At 44.2% G+C, this 16128-nt stretch overlaps 1 protein-coding gene across 2 annotated transcripts in view; it reads right to left on the bottom strand.

The window, feature by feature from the left end:
• The window catches only part of LOC139375085 (tetratricopeptide repeat protein 7B), a 66682-nt gene that overhangs the window by 23168 nt on the left and 27386 nt on the right, over positions 1-16128 (bottom strand). For both annotated transcript variants that reach the window (XM_071116521.1, XM_071116522.1), the window contains exons 8-15: positions 15280-15343; positions 14446-14583; positions 8096-8179; positions 7893-7997; positions 7646-7763; positions 6835-6892; positions 4726-4798; positions 3295-3455 (exon numbers count right to left, since the gene is read on the bottom strand). In XM_071116521.1, coding sequence (XP_070972622.1) covers positions 3295-3455; positions 4726-4798; positions 6835-6892; positions 7646-7763; positions 7893-7997; positions 8096-8179; positions 14446-14583; positions 15280-15343 — 801 coding nt within the window. The remainder of the gene's footprint in view (positions 1-3294; positions 3456-4725; positions 4799-6834; positions 6893-7645; positions 7764-7892; positions 7998-8095; positions 8180-14445; positions 14584-15279; positions 15344-16128) is intronic.

Genomic DNA, 16128 nt, shown 5'->3' with positions numbered 1-16128 from the left:
TCTTTGCTTGACATCATGGGAAAATCAGCCAAGACCTCAGAAAAAAAATCGTAGACCTCTAACAAGTCTGATTCATCCTTGGGAGCAATTTCCAAACGCCTGAAGGTACCGCGTTTATCTGTACAAACAATAGTATGCAAGTATAAACACCATGGGACCACGCAGCCATCATACCGCTCAGGAAGGAGACACGTTCGGTCTCCTAGAGATGAACGTACTTTGGTGTGAAAAGTGCAAATCAATCCCAGAACAGCAGCAAAGGACCTTGTGCAGATGCTGGAGGAAACAGGTACAAAAGTATCCATATCCACAGGAAAATAAGTCCCATATCGACATAACCTGAAAGGCCGCTCAGCAATGAAGAAGCCACTGCTCCAAAACCGCCATAAAAAAGCCAGACTACGGTTTGCAACTGCACATCGGGACAAAGATCGTATTTTTTGGAGAAATGTCCTCTGGTCTGATGAAACAAAAATAGAAATGTTTTGCCATAATGACCATCGTTATGTTTGAAGGAAAAAGGGGGAGGCTTAGAAGCCGAAGAACACCATCCCAACCATGAAGCATGGGGGTGGCAGCAACATGTTGTGGGGCTGCTATGCTGCACTTCACAAAATAGATGGCGTCATGAGTAGTGAAAATTATGTGGATATATTGAAGCAACATCTCAAGACATCAGTCAGGAAGTTAAAGCTTGGTCGCAAATGGGTCTTCCAAATGGACAATGACCCCAAGCATACTTCCAAAGTTGTGGCAAAATGGCTTAAGGACAACAAAGTCAAGGTACTGGAGTGGCCATCACAAAGCTCTGACTTCAATCCTATAGAAAAAGCATGTGCGAGCAAGGAGGCCTACAAACCTGACTCAGTTACACCAGCTCTGTCAGGAGGAATGGGACAAAATTCGCCCAACTTGTGGAAGGCTACCCAAAACGTTTGACCCAAGTTAAACAATTTAAAGGCAATGCTACCAAATACTAATTGAGTGTATTCTAATCCACTGGGAATGTGATGAAAGAAATAAAAGCTGAAATAAATCTCTACTATTATTCTGACATTTCACGTTCTTAAAATAAAGTGGTGATCCTAACTGACCTAAGACAGGGAATTTTTACTAGGACTAAATCAGGAATTCAGGAATTCAGGAATTGTGAAAAACTGAGTTTAAATGTATTTGGCTAAGGTGTATGTAAACTTCCGGCTTCAACTGTAAGTATTCACAACCCTGAGTCAATAAATGTTAGAATCATCTTTGGCAGCGATTACAGCTGTGTCTTTCTCGGTAAGTCTCAAAGAGATTTCCCCACCTGGATTGTACAATATTTGCACATTATTCTTTAAAAAAATAATCAAGCTCTGTCAAGTTGGTTGTTTATCATTATCAAGTCTTGCCATAGATTTTCAAGACGATTTAAGTCAAAACTGTAACTACGCTTCTCAGAAACATTCAACGTCATCTTGGTAAGCTACTCCAGTGTATATTTGGCCTTGTGTTTTAGGTTATTGACCTGCTGAAAGGTGAATTTGTCTCCCAGTGTCTGTTGGAAAGCAGACTGAACCAGGTTCTCCTATAAGATTTTGCCTGGACTTAGCTCTATTCCGTTTCTTTATATACCCCAAAACGCCCTTGCCGATGACAATAATACCCATAACATGATGCAGCCACCACTATGCTTGAAAATATTAAGAGTGGAACTCTTGGATTTGTCCGAAACATAACACTTTGTATTCAGGACATAAAGTTAATTTCTTTGCCAAATGTTTTGCAGTTTTACTATAGTGCCTTACAAACAGGATGCATGTTTAAGAATATTTTAAATTCTGTACAGGTTTCCTTCTTTTCACTCTGTCATTTAGGTTAGTATTGTGGAGTAACTACAATGTTGTTGATCCATCCTCACTTTTCTCCCATCACAGCCATTAAACTCTGTTTTAAAGTCACCATTGGCCTCATGGAAAATCCTTGAGCGGTTTTCTTCCTCTCTGGCAACTGAGTTAGGAAGGATGCCTACATCTTTATAGTGACTGGGTGTATTGATACACCATCCAAAGTGTAATTAATAACTTCACCATGCTCAAAGGGATATTCAATGTCTGCTTATTCAGGTGCCCTTATTTGCGAGGCATTGGAAAACCTCCCTGGTCTTTGTGGTTGAATCTGTGTTTGAAATTCACTGCTTTACTGAGGGACCTTAACAGATAATTGTATGTATGAAGTACAGAGACGAGGTAGTCATTCAAATATCATGTTGAACACAAATATTGCACACAGAGTGAGTCCATGTAACTTATTATGTGACTTGTTAAGTATAAAAAGGCTTGCCATAACAAAGGGTTTAAAGAGTCAAGACATTTCAACTTTTCATTTTTAATGAATTAGTTCAAACAATTCTAAAAACATAATTCCAATTTGACATTATGAGGTATTGTGTGTAGGCCAGTGACACAAAATGTCAATTTAATCCATTTTAAATTCAGGCTGTAACACAAGGCACAGTAAATATTCACAGAACTCACCCTCAGCGTCATGTTTTTACACGCACACACAGGCGTGCACACAAACACACACACACACTTCACTCTCCCCCAGGGAGAGCCGATGCTCAATCAAGCTTGTGTAAAAACAGGGTAAAAAAAGAATACAAAATTGGAAAATGAAAAAGCGTGTTCTTTTTAATGTTATGTAAGTGGCTGAGGCAGAGATACCGAGGCACAGAAGCCAATACTGTGCTGGCCTGAGGGAACAGAGCAGGGAAAAGAGAGAGAAAAAAAGAGGATCTAAGAGTTACGTAGAGTCAGGGGTGTGAGAGGGGCAGGGTTTGTGCACAAATTAACCATCAGACAGAGGAGATGGAGAGACGGCAAAGGAAAAGGCACTCTGATTTCTATCAGTAACTAACACACAGCTCTGAAAATGCAATTCAAATTGCTGTCTCTCTCTGCCGCCAAAATAACCAAGCGGATCTGTGTGTGTGTGGATGGCTGGCATGCCGTACCCACTGCCTACTCCCTCTGCCCTTCCTGGTAGCAAACCCTCCCATCCCCAGTCATCACACTGGTCTAATTAAGGATGCCAGGTGCTGATCTCCCTGATGCCCAGGACAATGTTAATAACACACTGAGCAGAGTGGCACGCTGACTGATCCTTTGGTTAATGTGTTTGTTCACATGCCAACACCAAAGCTATAGACTAATGCCTCTGTGATGGCCTGCATGAGTATGAGGAGTTTAGAGTGAGTATGAGGAGTTTAGAGTGAGAATGAGAGTCCGATGTGGAGAAAGATTCCAGACTCACATGAAGCTTTCTGGGTACTCGCTGAGCGCCATCTCGATAATGTTGAGAGCGTCGTGGTAGTGTTTCTGGGCCGACAGCAGCAGGGCCAGCAGGTGGAGAGAGTGCACGTCGTCTCCCTGCAGCTGCAGAGCCTGACGCACGTACCCCAGCGCCTCCGGAATCTACAGCACACAGATCACATACACCACCAGTCATCCACAGCCAGAGGTGCTGCTATCTGGCCATGCTGGAGAGGACGCACTTTCTGACCACAAATGTCATTTTAATCACTAACCCAATGGTTCACTTCTCCAGTCCTCCTGTACACCAAACAGCCGTCCCGGACAAATGCCTGATTCAACTCATTGAGGGCCTGATGATTAGTTGACAAGTTGAATAGAGGTGTGTTTGTCTAGGGCAACAATAAAACATGTGTACAATTGGGGGTACTGGAGGACAGGAGATGTGAAACACTGCCATAACCTAAAGTAGGGCAAACAACTCAAGTACTTGCTCAGCAGTTTTTATATACCCTCCCCCATCTTGTGAAAACCAATTACAGACATAACAGGGTTATATCTATGCTCTCACAGCTCGGGCCAATCACACGTCTGATGGAGTAGATACATGCTCAAAAACAGCTTACTCGTTAACACCTGCCTCCATCTACCCGGTAATGACTAATATAAGGTCCTTTACATTTGTCTTCCACTTCGAAAATCAATGGTATATGTTAGCTGTGAGTGTGTGTGTGTGTGTGTGTGTGTGAGAGAATCAATACTGGCCAACAGATGGAATCTAATCAGAGACTACATTTGGTATTAGAGGCACCTGGGGGTTTTATAATAATACAGTACAATGGCTGTCTATCACTGAATGTAATTACAATTCACAATCCCTCTCTATCCTCTCCTCTCCACTCCCCTCTCCAGACCTGCTCCCGTCAGAAATGCACCCTTGACATTTCCGTCTCATGGTTTTTAAATCAATTTTAATGTCACATTATTTCCAGACTCCCCGTGTCTCAAACCAACACTTTATTTGGGTCTTTATCACCATGGAAACAGTCCTGGTCCCTGTATCAGCGGTTAGATTTCATCTATCTCCCTCAATCTGATGGGAGGATCGACGAGAGATTACAGAGGAAGGACAGAGAGAAGACAGAGAAAAAATGGGGGGGGTATAGAGAGGAGTATAGAGTTGAGAAAGAGACAATATACATGGAGAGACCGAAAGAGACAGAAGAGGGAGAGAAAGAGCGAGTTTACATTGACCTTAGATTGACCCGTGTGAAAGATGAGCACCTTTACCTCGTAGGGGGTTGAGGCACTGAGCGGAAACACACACACATCTATCTACAGGGAGTATCAGTGTTGCTAAACCAGCTCCGACACGCAGAGAAGCTCATTAGTTCCATCCTGACTCTGAGCCACAGTGTGTGTGTGGCCTTACCTGCCGTGACACAGCCAGCTGCAGGGCCAGGTAGAAGGCAGCCAGGTGGTCTGTGGGGGACAAGCTCTGGGCTCTGAAACAGAGATGAGGAGTAGTGAGTGAGTAGGTAGGTACAAAGTGTCCTTCAAATACTATCAGCAGGTACCACTGATCCACTATGGCATTACAAATATATATATATATACAGTGCCTTGCGAAAGTATTCGGCCCCCTTGAACTTTGCGACCTTTTGCCACATTTCAGGCTTCAAACATAAAGATATAAAACTGTATTTTTTGTGAAGAATCAACAACAAGTGGGACACAATCATGAAGTGGAACGACATTTATTGGATATTTCTAACTTTTTTAACAAATCAAAAACTGAAAAATTGGGCGTGCAAAATTATTCAGCCCCTTTACTTTCAGTGCAGCAAACTCTCTCCAGAAGTTCAGTGAGGATCTCTGAATGATCCAATGTTGACCTAAATGACTAATGATGATAAATACAATCCACCTGTGTGTAATCAAGTCTCCGTATAAATGCACCTGCACTGTGATAGTCTCAGAGGTCCGTTAAAAGCGCAGAGAGCATCATGAAGAACAAGGAACACACCAGGCAGGTCCGAGATACTGTTGTGAAGAAGTTTAAAGCCGGATTTGGATACAACAAGATTTCCCAAGCTTTAAACATCCCAAGGAGCACTGTGCAAGCGATAATATTGAAATGGAAGGAGTATCAGACCACTGCAAATCTACCAAGACCTGGCCGTCCCTCTAAACTTTCAGCTCATACAAGGAGAAGACTGATCAGAGATGCAGCCAACAGCCAAGAACGTTTTGGCAACAATGCAAAACGTTATGTTTGGCGTAAAAGCAACACAGCTGAACACACCATCCCCACTGTCAAACATGGTGGTGGCAGCATCATGGTTTGGGCCTGCTTTTCTTCAGCAGGGACAGGGAAGATGGTTAAAATTGATGGGAAGATGGATGGAGCCAAATACAGGACCATTCTGGAAGAAAACCTGATGGAGTCTGCAAAAGACCTGAGACTGGGACGGAGATTTGTCTTCCAACAAGACAATGACCCAAAACATAAAGCAAAATCTACAATGGAATGGTTCAAAAATAAACATATCCAGGTGTTAGAATGGCCAAGTCAAAGTCCAGACCTGAATCCAATCGAGAATCTGTGGAAAGAACTGAAAACTGCTGTTCACAAATGCTCTCCATCCAACCTCACTGAGCTCGAGCTGTTTTGCAAGGAGGAATGGGAAAACATTTCAGTCTCTCGATGTGCAAAACTGATAGAGACATACCCCAAGCGACTTACAGCTGTAATCGCCCAATTTTTCAGTTTTTGATTTGTTAAAAAAGTTTGAAATATCCAATAAATGTCGTTCCACTTCATGATTGTGTCCCACTTGTTTTTGATTCTTCACAAAAAAATACAGTTTTATATCTTTATATTTGAAGCCTGAAATGTGGCAAAAGGTCGCAAAGTTCAAGGGGGCTGAATACTTTCGCAAGGCACTGTATACCCTTGCATGACTGCTGCTGAGAATGCTGATTGATTGCAGTTTCATAAAGCAGGGAAATTAATGCACTCACCGGGATTTCTTTTAACCACTATCCTATAGTATCAGGTCCTATTACGCTGGAACCACCGGGGGACTAACCTTGAATGAGTGAGGTATATATCCATCCAATCCCCTACTGAACAAGCCTCACCAAGCCCTGCCCTGTCTTGGCCTGCCCCAAACCACTTGAGGTGGGCTTACATGGTTCTCGCCAAACAATCTCTGTGCTTAAACAGGCTCTTTTACACCAGTGCTGAGTTAATGTGTCAGGAGAGTGGTGTGAGACTGAGGAAGATTCAACCTCCATTATGGGAGCCAGGGCCGAGAAGCCCCAGAGGGGAGTAGAGGCAGGGGCAGAGACAGGAAAGAGGAGACACGGGGATGGGATGGGGTACAGGGGACAAGGAGAGTGGTGTCAGACGACACCACCATTAGAGAGACAGCAGGGGCAGGGAGACAAGGACAGGGGAGCCATTGAGAGAGGGGATGGGGGACAGGGATATCTATATTGCTTCATTCTTTAAAAACTGAGAGGTACGGGGACTCACCTCTGGAATGCACCCAGGGCCTTTCTCTGATACTCCTCCTGCATCCCCCGTAGGGACGCTGTAGGGAGAAAGAGGGAGAGAGAGAGGAAGAGACAGGAAGGGGATGAGGGGTGTGGGAGATGGAGAGGAAATATGAGAGAGAAAAATGAAAAGAGAAAGTGGACAAACAGCAGGAGAGAAAGGAGTAAACAGAGCAGAAAACAGAGAAGGCAGCAGATGGGAGAGCCACATCAATTGAGTGAGCATTTAAGAGTGAGTGAAATGGAGAGAGACAGAGAGAGGGAAATGGAGTGAAGAACAGACGGGAGGGGAGGAAGGAGATTGAGAGAAGGCAAGAGAATGAGCAACAAAAGGGGAGAGAGTGATTAGGTTCAGGAGGAGGAAGGGAAGGGTGCTTACATTAGGCTTCGTTAAGTCATAAATATTCAGCTTGTGTACGCCATATGTTACAGTGGAGATAAGCTGAATGTGGGAGTGAGAGGAGAGCAATGTAGGACTGTCATACACCAGAGATAGTCAGTGGATGTTAGTGTGTCTGGGTGAGGTGTGACTGATAGCTGTGGACATGAATGTGTTATGGTCATGTCACATTAACAATCCTTCCCGTCCTTACCTCACTCTGATCTAAAAGAACTGAGCAGATGAAAGCAATCCTACTGATTTTCCACTATTGCTTTTACCCGTCCAATCAAGTGCAAATGAAAGGGAGGAGACGAGGAGAGGACATGTTTTCAAGCAATTGAGACAGAGCCCTGGCCCTGGGTGGAATACTGTGCGATGTCAGTGGCTGAAAATGGGAGCGGTCCCTCACCGTCTGTAGCCTTGAGGCTGTACACCAGGCCGATGGCTAGGTAACCTTTAGCTCGGAACTCTGAGGCCTTCTCCCCCATGTCCACCACCATCTTAGCAAAACACTCTCCTTCCTCCAGCTAGACAGAACGAGTGAGAGACTATTAGAGTCCTATAATGGAGAAAGTTAAATCACATGGGAAAAATAATGTCATGATTTCTACGAGAGATATGCGAGGGCCGTTGCTGGGCTTGTTGTTGTCGCTCACCCAATGGAGTGCTCCGATGCACAGCTTGACGGCTAGCAGGGGAATGGTTGGGTCGTCGGGCTTCAGACGGATACACTCCTTCAGTACCTTTACCGCTCGGGCCGACTGCGCGCACACACACACACACACACACGGTCAAGGACAGAGTAATGCTGTACATAAATGAAATAAGCATGATGTCACAGTAGTGATGTCAGACTTACCTTCCCAGCAGCCATCAGTGAAAGGGCCAGCTGGTACCAGAGATGGAACTCCTCAAAGGCAAACTTCATGGCCCTCTCAAGACACTGCAGACGCAAGACAAAGATCAATAACACTCACTTGATATCACATTTAAATGTCAATTAAAATAGAGAAATATCTGAATTCAACATTACTCAGGCATTACAATGTTACTCAAGAAAGTAAATACATTTTTTACTAAGTCAAACCCATGAAAGGCATTATTTTAGCAGCCTTTGGAGCCTTAGTTTTGATGTCTTCATGTAGAAAATAGTAAAAATAAAGAAAAACCCTTGAATGAGTAGGCGTGTCCAAACCTTTGACTGGTACTGTATATCAAAAATAAATAATAAATCACCTCAAGGAACAAGGCAAAGTACCAGGCAGGGAGACATATTTAGATCAACCCAGAGTGTGTGTGTATTTGCAGTATGTTGTGGTTGGAGAACGGCAGGCTGTGGCCACAGTTGTGACTGCAGGAGGTTGCGGCAGCAGGAGGCCGTGTCTGCAGCATTGCAAGGAGCTGATCTGAAAGGGTTTCTAGGCAGGCTGTGGGGGTATTAGGACTAATCACACACAAAGAGCTTACTGGGGACATTTTAATTGAACAGGGTGGCAGGGTGGCCCAGGCAGAACAATCAAAGGCAGATTAAAAGGCAGTGTAATACACACACACTGAAGAAAGCCAGAGGACAGAGGAAGACAAGCAAGGAAGGAAACGGGCCTGTATAATGCTCCAAGTGTGTTTCAGTACAGGCAGATGACTAAGGGCAGCATTTTAAGACACAGGGCTAACACAAACAACACAATGTTGATAATTCAAGACCATACTTTACAGAGCCTTGGCTCAAAATACTCCCCCAGGCTGCTTGTTGTATTCACAAGCCAAACCATTGGCTTTCTCTGCTATCACAACCTTGATCAACACAATTCTCTCTCTCAAGGAGAAAGACAGGTTTAAAAAAAAAAAGTGTTTTGGATTAGTGTTTCTGATGACTGCAGTAACAGTAGCAGTGTCTTGGAGTCTATGCAGTTAGTGAGTCTTTGTGCTTTATCTCTTGTTCAGTAAGAGAGAGATAGCAGCGCTGGGGGATGGAGGGATTGACTTCAGAGGGCCTCCAGATCAATGAGATTAGATCCAGTCGGCCATCGACCAGACCGAAGGACAGCTCCCGGGTCCAGAGACACAGTAAATGAAGAGTGGCAGCTAAGGTGTCCAGGGCAACGATAGGCCGTGATTGGTCCCAGTGGGCCTTTTCGAGTGTTCCCACGGTTACTGATGGGGTGGGTAGGGGATAGGTGTGTGTGTGTGGATGTGTAGGATAAGTGCGCACACACACACACACACACACACAACCAGTCAAAAGTTTGGACAAACCTACTCATTCATGTAGTAACCAAAAAAATAGATTCTTCAAAGTAGCCACCCTTTGCCTTGATGACAGCTTTGCACACTCTTGGCATTGTCTCAACCAGCTTCATGAGGTAGTCACCTGGAACGCCTTTCAATTAACCAGGTGTGCCTGGTTAAAAAGTTCATTTGTGGAATTTCTTTCATTCTTAATGTGTTTGAGTCAATCAGTTATGTTGTGACAAGGTAGGGGTGGTATACAGAAGATAGCCCTATTTGGTGAAAGACCAAGTCCATATTATGGCAAGAACAGCTCAAATAAGCAAAGAGAAACGGCAGTCCATCATTACTTTAAAACATGATTGTCATTCCATGCAGAAGATTTCAAGAACTTTGAAAGTTTCTTCAAGCGCAGTCGCAAAAACCATCAAGCGCTATGATGAAACTGGCTCTCATGAGGACCGCCACAGGAAAGAAAGACCCAGAGTTACCTCTGCTGCAGAGAATAAGTTCATTAGAGTTACCAGCCTCAGAAATTGCAGTCCCAAAAAATGCTTCACCGAGTTCAAGTAACAGACACCTCTCAACATCAACTGTTCAGAGGAAACTGCGTGAATCAGGCCTTCATGGTCGAATTGCTGCAGAGAAACCACTACTAAAGGACACCAATAAGAAGAGAAGACTTGCTTGGGCGAAGAAACACGAGCAATGGACATTAGACCGGTGGAAATCTGTCGTTTGGTCTGATGAGTCCAAATTTTAGATTTTTGGTTCCAACCACTGTGTCTTTGAGAGATGCAGAGTAGGTGAACGGATGATCTCCGCATGTGTGGTTCCCACCGTGAAGCAAGGAGGAGGTGGTATGTTGGTGTGGGGGTGCTTTGCTGGTGACATTGTCTGTGATTTATTTAGAATTCAATGCACACATCAAATCAAATGTTATGTCACATGCGCCGAATACAACAGGTGTAGTTGACCTTACCATGAAATGCTTACTTACAAGCCCTTAACCAACAACGCAGTTCAAGAAATCGAGTCAAGAAAATATTTACAAAATAAACTAAAGTGAAAAAAAATGATGATCAAAAAGGAACAAAATAAATAACAAAATAAATAATAAACAATAAAGAAGCTATATACAGAATCAATGTGCGGGGATACAGGTTAGTCGAGGTAATTTGTAAAGTGAATATACATAGATAATAAACTGTGAGTAGTAGCAGTGTAAAAACAGAGGGGGGGGGGGGGGGCAATGTAAATAGTCCAGGTGGCCATTTGATTAATTGTTCAGCAGTCTTATGGCTTGAGGATAGAAGCTGTTAAGGAGCCTTTTGGTCCTAGACTTGGAGCTCCAGGACCGCTTGCCGTGCGGTAAGCAGAGAGAACAGTCTATGACTTGGGCAACTGGAGTCTTTGACAATTTGTTGGGCCTTCCTCTGACACCGCCTAGTATAAACAGTTGAAGTCGGAAGTTTACATAGACTTTAGGCAAATACATTTAAACTTTTGTCGTATGCAAACTTGATGATTGAGTTGGAGGCGTGCGTGGCCACGCATGTCATGGGTGAACAGGGAGTACAGGAGGGGGCTGAGCACACACCCTTGTGTGGGCCCCTGTTGAGGTTCAGTGAAGTGGGGATGTTGTTTCCTACCTGGGAGCGGCCCGTCAGGAAGTCCAGGACCCAGTTGCACAGGGCGCGATTCAGACCCAGGGCCCAAGCTTATTGATGAGCTTGGAGGGCACTATGGTGTTGAAGGCTGAGCAATAGTCAATGAACAGCATTCTGACATAGGTATTCCTCTTGTCCAAATGGGATAGGGCAGTGTGCAGTGCGATGGCAATTGCATCGTTTGTGGATCTCTTGGGGCGGTAAGCAAACTGAAGTGGGTCTAGGGTGTCAGGTAAGGTAGAGGTGATATGATCCTTAACTAGCCCCTCAAAGCACTTCATGATGACAGAAGTGAGCGCTATTTGATTTGATTTGCTACGGGGCGATAGTCATTTAGTTTAGTTATGTTTTCTTTCAAGGGTAAAGGAATAATGGTGGCCATCTTGAAGCAAGTGGAGACAGCCGACTGGGATAGGGAGAGATTGAATATGTCCGTAAACACTCCAGCCAGATGGTCTGCGCACGCTCTGAGGACGCAACTAGGGATGCCGTCTGGGCCAGCAGCCTTGCGATGGTTAACACGCTTAAATTACTTACTCACGTCGGCCACGGAGAACGAGAGCCCACAGTCCTTGGGAGCGGGCCGCATCGGTGGCACTTTGTTATCCTCAAAACGCGTGAAGGTGTTTAGCTTGTCTGGGAGCAAGATGTCGGTGTCAGCAACATGGCAGGTTTTCCCTTTATAATCCGTGATCGTCTGTAGACCTTGCCACATACGTCTCATGTCTGAGCCATTGAATTGTGACTTCACTTTGTCTCTGTACTGACATTTTGCCTGTAGGATTGCCTTACGGAGGGAATAACACACTGTTTGTTTTCAATCATAGTCACCCAGTCACCTTGCCATGGTTAAATGCAGTGGTTCGCGCTTTCAGTTTTGCGCGAATGCTGCCATCTATCCACGGTTTCTGGTTTGGGTAGGTTTTAATAGACACCATTGGAACAACATCCCCAATACACTTCCTGATGAACTCAGTCACTGTGTCAATGTAAACGTCAATGTTATTCTCTGAGGCTACCCGGAACATATCCCAGTCCGTGTGATCGAAACAAGACAACGCAGTCACCTCCCTGACCAAGGCCCTTCTACCCCGATTGCTCCGTTTGGCAGGGCGGCCAACTCTAGAAAGAGTCTTGGCGGTTCCAAACTATTTCTATTCAAGAATGATGGAGGCCACCGTGTTCTTGGGGACCTTGATTGCTGCAGAAATTTTGGGGTACCCTTCCCCCAGATCTGTGCATCGACACAATCCTGTCTCGGAGAGCTAGGGACAATAGCTTGGTTTTTGCTCTGACATGCACTGTCAATTTTGGGACCTTATATAGACAGGTCTGTGCCTTTCCAAATAATGTCCAGTCAATTGAATATACCACATGTGGACACCAATCAAATTGTAGAAACATCAAGGATGATCAATGGAAACAGTTGAGACTCATAGCAAAGGGTCTGAAAACTTGTAAATAAGGTATTTCTGTTTTTAATTTGTAATACATTTTTAAAAACCTGTTTTCGCTTTGCTATTATGGGATATTGTGTGTAGATTGATGAGGGAAAATGTTTATTTAACCCATTTTATAATAAGGCTGTAACCTAACAAAATGTGGAAAAGGTCAAGGGATCTGAATACTTTCCGAATGCACTGCGTGTGTGTGTGTGTGTGTGTATACAGTTCAAGTCGGAAGTTTACATACACCTTAGCCAAATACATTTAAACTCAGTTTCACACAATTCCTGACTTTTAATCCTCGTAAAAATTCCCTGTCTTAGGTCAGTTAGGATCACCAGAATAATAGTTGAGAGTGATTTATTTCAGCTTTTATTGCTTTCATCACATTCCCAGTGGGTCAGAAATTTACATACACTCAATTAGTATTTGGTAGCATTGACTTTAATTGTTTAACTTGAGTCAAGCGTTGCGGGTAGTCTTCCACAAGCTTCCCACAATAAGTTGGATGAATTTTGGCCCATTCCTCCTGACAGAGCTGGTGTAACTGAGTCAGGTTTGTAGGCCTCCTTGCTCGCACACGCTTTTTCAGTTCTGCCCACAAATTTTCTATAAGATTGAGGTCATGGCTTTGTGATGGCCACTACAATACCTTGACTTTGTGGTCCTTAAGCCATTTTGCCACAACTTTGGAAGTATGCTTGGGGTCATTGTCCATTCGGAAGACCCATTTGCGACCAAGCTTTAACTTCCTGATTGATGTCTTGAGATGTTGCTTCAATATATCCACATAATTTTCCGCCTCATGATGCCATCTATTTTGTGAAGTGCACCAGTCCCTCCTGCAGCAAAGCACCCCCACAACATGATGCTGCCACCCCCGTGCTTCACGGTTGGGATGGTGTTCTTCGGCTTGCAAGCTTCCCCCTTTTTCCTCCAAACATAACGATGGTCATTATGGCCAAACAGTTCTATTTTTGTTTCATCAGACCAGAGGACATTTCTCTAAAAAGTACGATCTTTGTCCCGATGTGCAGTTGCAAACTGTAGTCTGGGTTTTTTATGGCGGTTTTAGAGCAGTGGTTTCTTCATTGCTGAGCGGCCTTTCAGGTTATGACGATATAGGACTCGTTTTCCTGTGGATATAGATACTTTTGTACCGGTTTGCTCCAGCATCTTCACAAGGTCCTTTGCTGTTGTTCTGCGATTGATTTGCACTTTTCTCACCAAAGTACGCTCATCTCTAGGGGACAGAATGAGTCTCCTTCCTGAGCGGTATGACGGCTGCGTGGTCCCATGGTGTTCATACTTGCGTACTATTGTTTGTACAGATGAACGTGGTACCTTCAGGCATTTGGAAATTGCTCCCAAGGATGAACCAGACTTGTGGAGGTCAACAATTATTTTCTGAGGTCTTGGCTGATTTCTTTTGATTTTCCCATGATGTCAAGCAAAGAGGCACTGAGTTTGAAGGTAGGCCTTGAAATACATCCACAGGTGCACCTCCAATTGACTCAAATTAAGTTCATTAGCCTATCAGAAGTGTCTAAAGCCATTACATAATTTTCTGGAATTTTCCAAGCTGTTTAAAGGCAGTCAATTTAGTGTATGTAAACTTCTGACCCACTGGTATTGTGATACAGTGAATTATAAGTTAAATAATCTGTCTGTAAACAATTGTTGGAAGAATTACTTGTGTCATGCACAAAGTAGATGTCCTAACCGACTTGCCAAAACTATAGTTTGTTAACAGGAAATTTGTGGAGAGGTTGAAAAACGAGTTAATAACTTCAACCTAAGTGTATGTAAACTTTCAACTTCAACACACACACATGTCCAGTGTGTGTGTGTGTGTGTGTCCTAACCTCAGAGAGCATCTCGTACTGTCCCCGTCGGCCCAGGGCGATGGTCAGTAGGTCGTAGACCACAGAGGCACTCTGCAGGCTGATGATGCGGTCGCTGTTGTGCTCTGGAATCCTGCTCAGCACCGCATCTCTGTTGGCCTGCAGGGAGAACACACACATCATCGTATCACACAGTGACAGAAGAATAGAAAGAGGAGCGTATGTGTGTGTGTGTGTGTGTGTGTGTGTGTGTGTGTGTGGTATTATTTTCCTCATGGTTACCAGAAATCCCCACAAGGATAGTATACAAGGAAAATTATCTGACGAGGACAAACGCTATTTAAGCTTAGGGGTTAGAAGTTAGGGTCAGGTTGAGGTTTAGGGAAAATAGGATTTTGAATGGAAATCAATTTTAGCTCCCCACAAGGATAGTAAAACATGTGGTGTGTGTGTGTGGTGAGGAGAAGAGTCAAAAGACAAGTGTTGTGTTTGACTGGGCAGAAAACAGGATGATTGGGCCCCTGATTTTAAAAGCACCCATTAGAAGGGAAAAACTAACAGCATGGAAATCTAACACCCATTTAACTAATGGACCAAAGGAAAGAAAGATTTTTTTTTAAAGTAGGCCTTCCAAACATGGACTTCAATGCATTGCTTTGTCTTGCTTTGGGAGTGTGATGGGGAAACTCTACTGAATGAAACAGTTGGTAACTGTTAAAATAAATTCACTTTGAATGCATTAACATTTGAACAAAGGGATTTCGGTTGTCATTGTTGAAAAGGTGCGTGATCTGAAAGATTAATCTAACTGCCAGGATAGAGGGATAAAATATTTGTGTGTGTGTGTAGTCTTACCATAGATTCACTGATCAGCAACAGGAGCAGAGCCTCTTCTGTGTTTTCCTGTGGACAAAATAGACTGAGGGGAGGGAAAGAGAACGGGTGGGAGGAAGCAAAGATAGTGAGAGACAGAGAGAGGAGACAAAGACAGTGAGGGGGGTGAACAGAGGGAGAAAAAGAGGAAAGAGGGAAATAGAAAGAGAGGGAGAGAAAGTTAGCAACCGATTGTAGAGACAGTGCCTGAAAACCACCACTGTCAGAAAACCACCATGACCACGTCTGTAGCCATTAAGTGCTTTGAAAGGCTGGTCATGGCTCACATCAACGCCATCATCCCAGAAACCCTAGACCCACTCCAATTCGCATACCGCCCCAACAGATCCACAGATGATGCAATCTCTATTGCACTCCACACTGCCCTTTCCCACATGGACAAAAGGAACACCTATGTGAGAATGCTGTTCATTGACTACAGCTCAGCATTCAACACCATAGTGGCCACAAAGCTCATCACTAAGCTTAGGACACTGGGACTAAATACCTCCCTCTGCAACTGGATCCAGGACTTCTTGATGGGCTGACCCCAGGTGGTAAGGCTAGGCAACAACACATCTGCCACGCTGATCCACAGCACTGGGCCCCTCAGGGGTGCGTTCTCAGTCCCCTCCTGTACTCCCTGTTCACCCACAACTGCGTGGCCAGGCATGACTCCAACACCATCATTACATTTGCTGACGACACAACAGTGGTAGGCCTGATCACCTACAACAACGAGACCGCCTATAGGGAAATCAGATAACTGGCAGTGAGGTGCCAGGACAACAACCTCTCCCTCAATGTGACCAAGACAAAGGAGCTGATCGT

Source organism: Oncorhynchus clarkii, chromosome 19, assembly GCF_045791955.1.
Source record: "Oncorhynchus clarkii lewisi isolate Uvic-CL-2024 chromosome 19, UVic_Ocla_1.0, whole genome shotgun sequence".
Lineage (NCBI taxonomy): Eukaryota > Metazoa > Chordata > Actinopteri > Salmoniformes > Salmonidae > Oncorhynchus > Oncorhynchus clarkii.
Note: the sequence above shows the minus strand (reverse complement) of the source record. Positions and strands in the feature narration are given on the sequence as shown.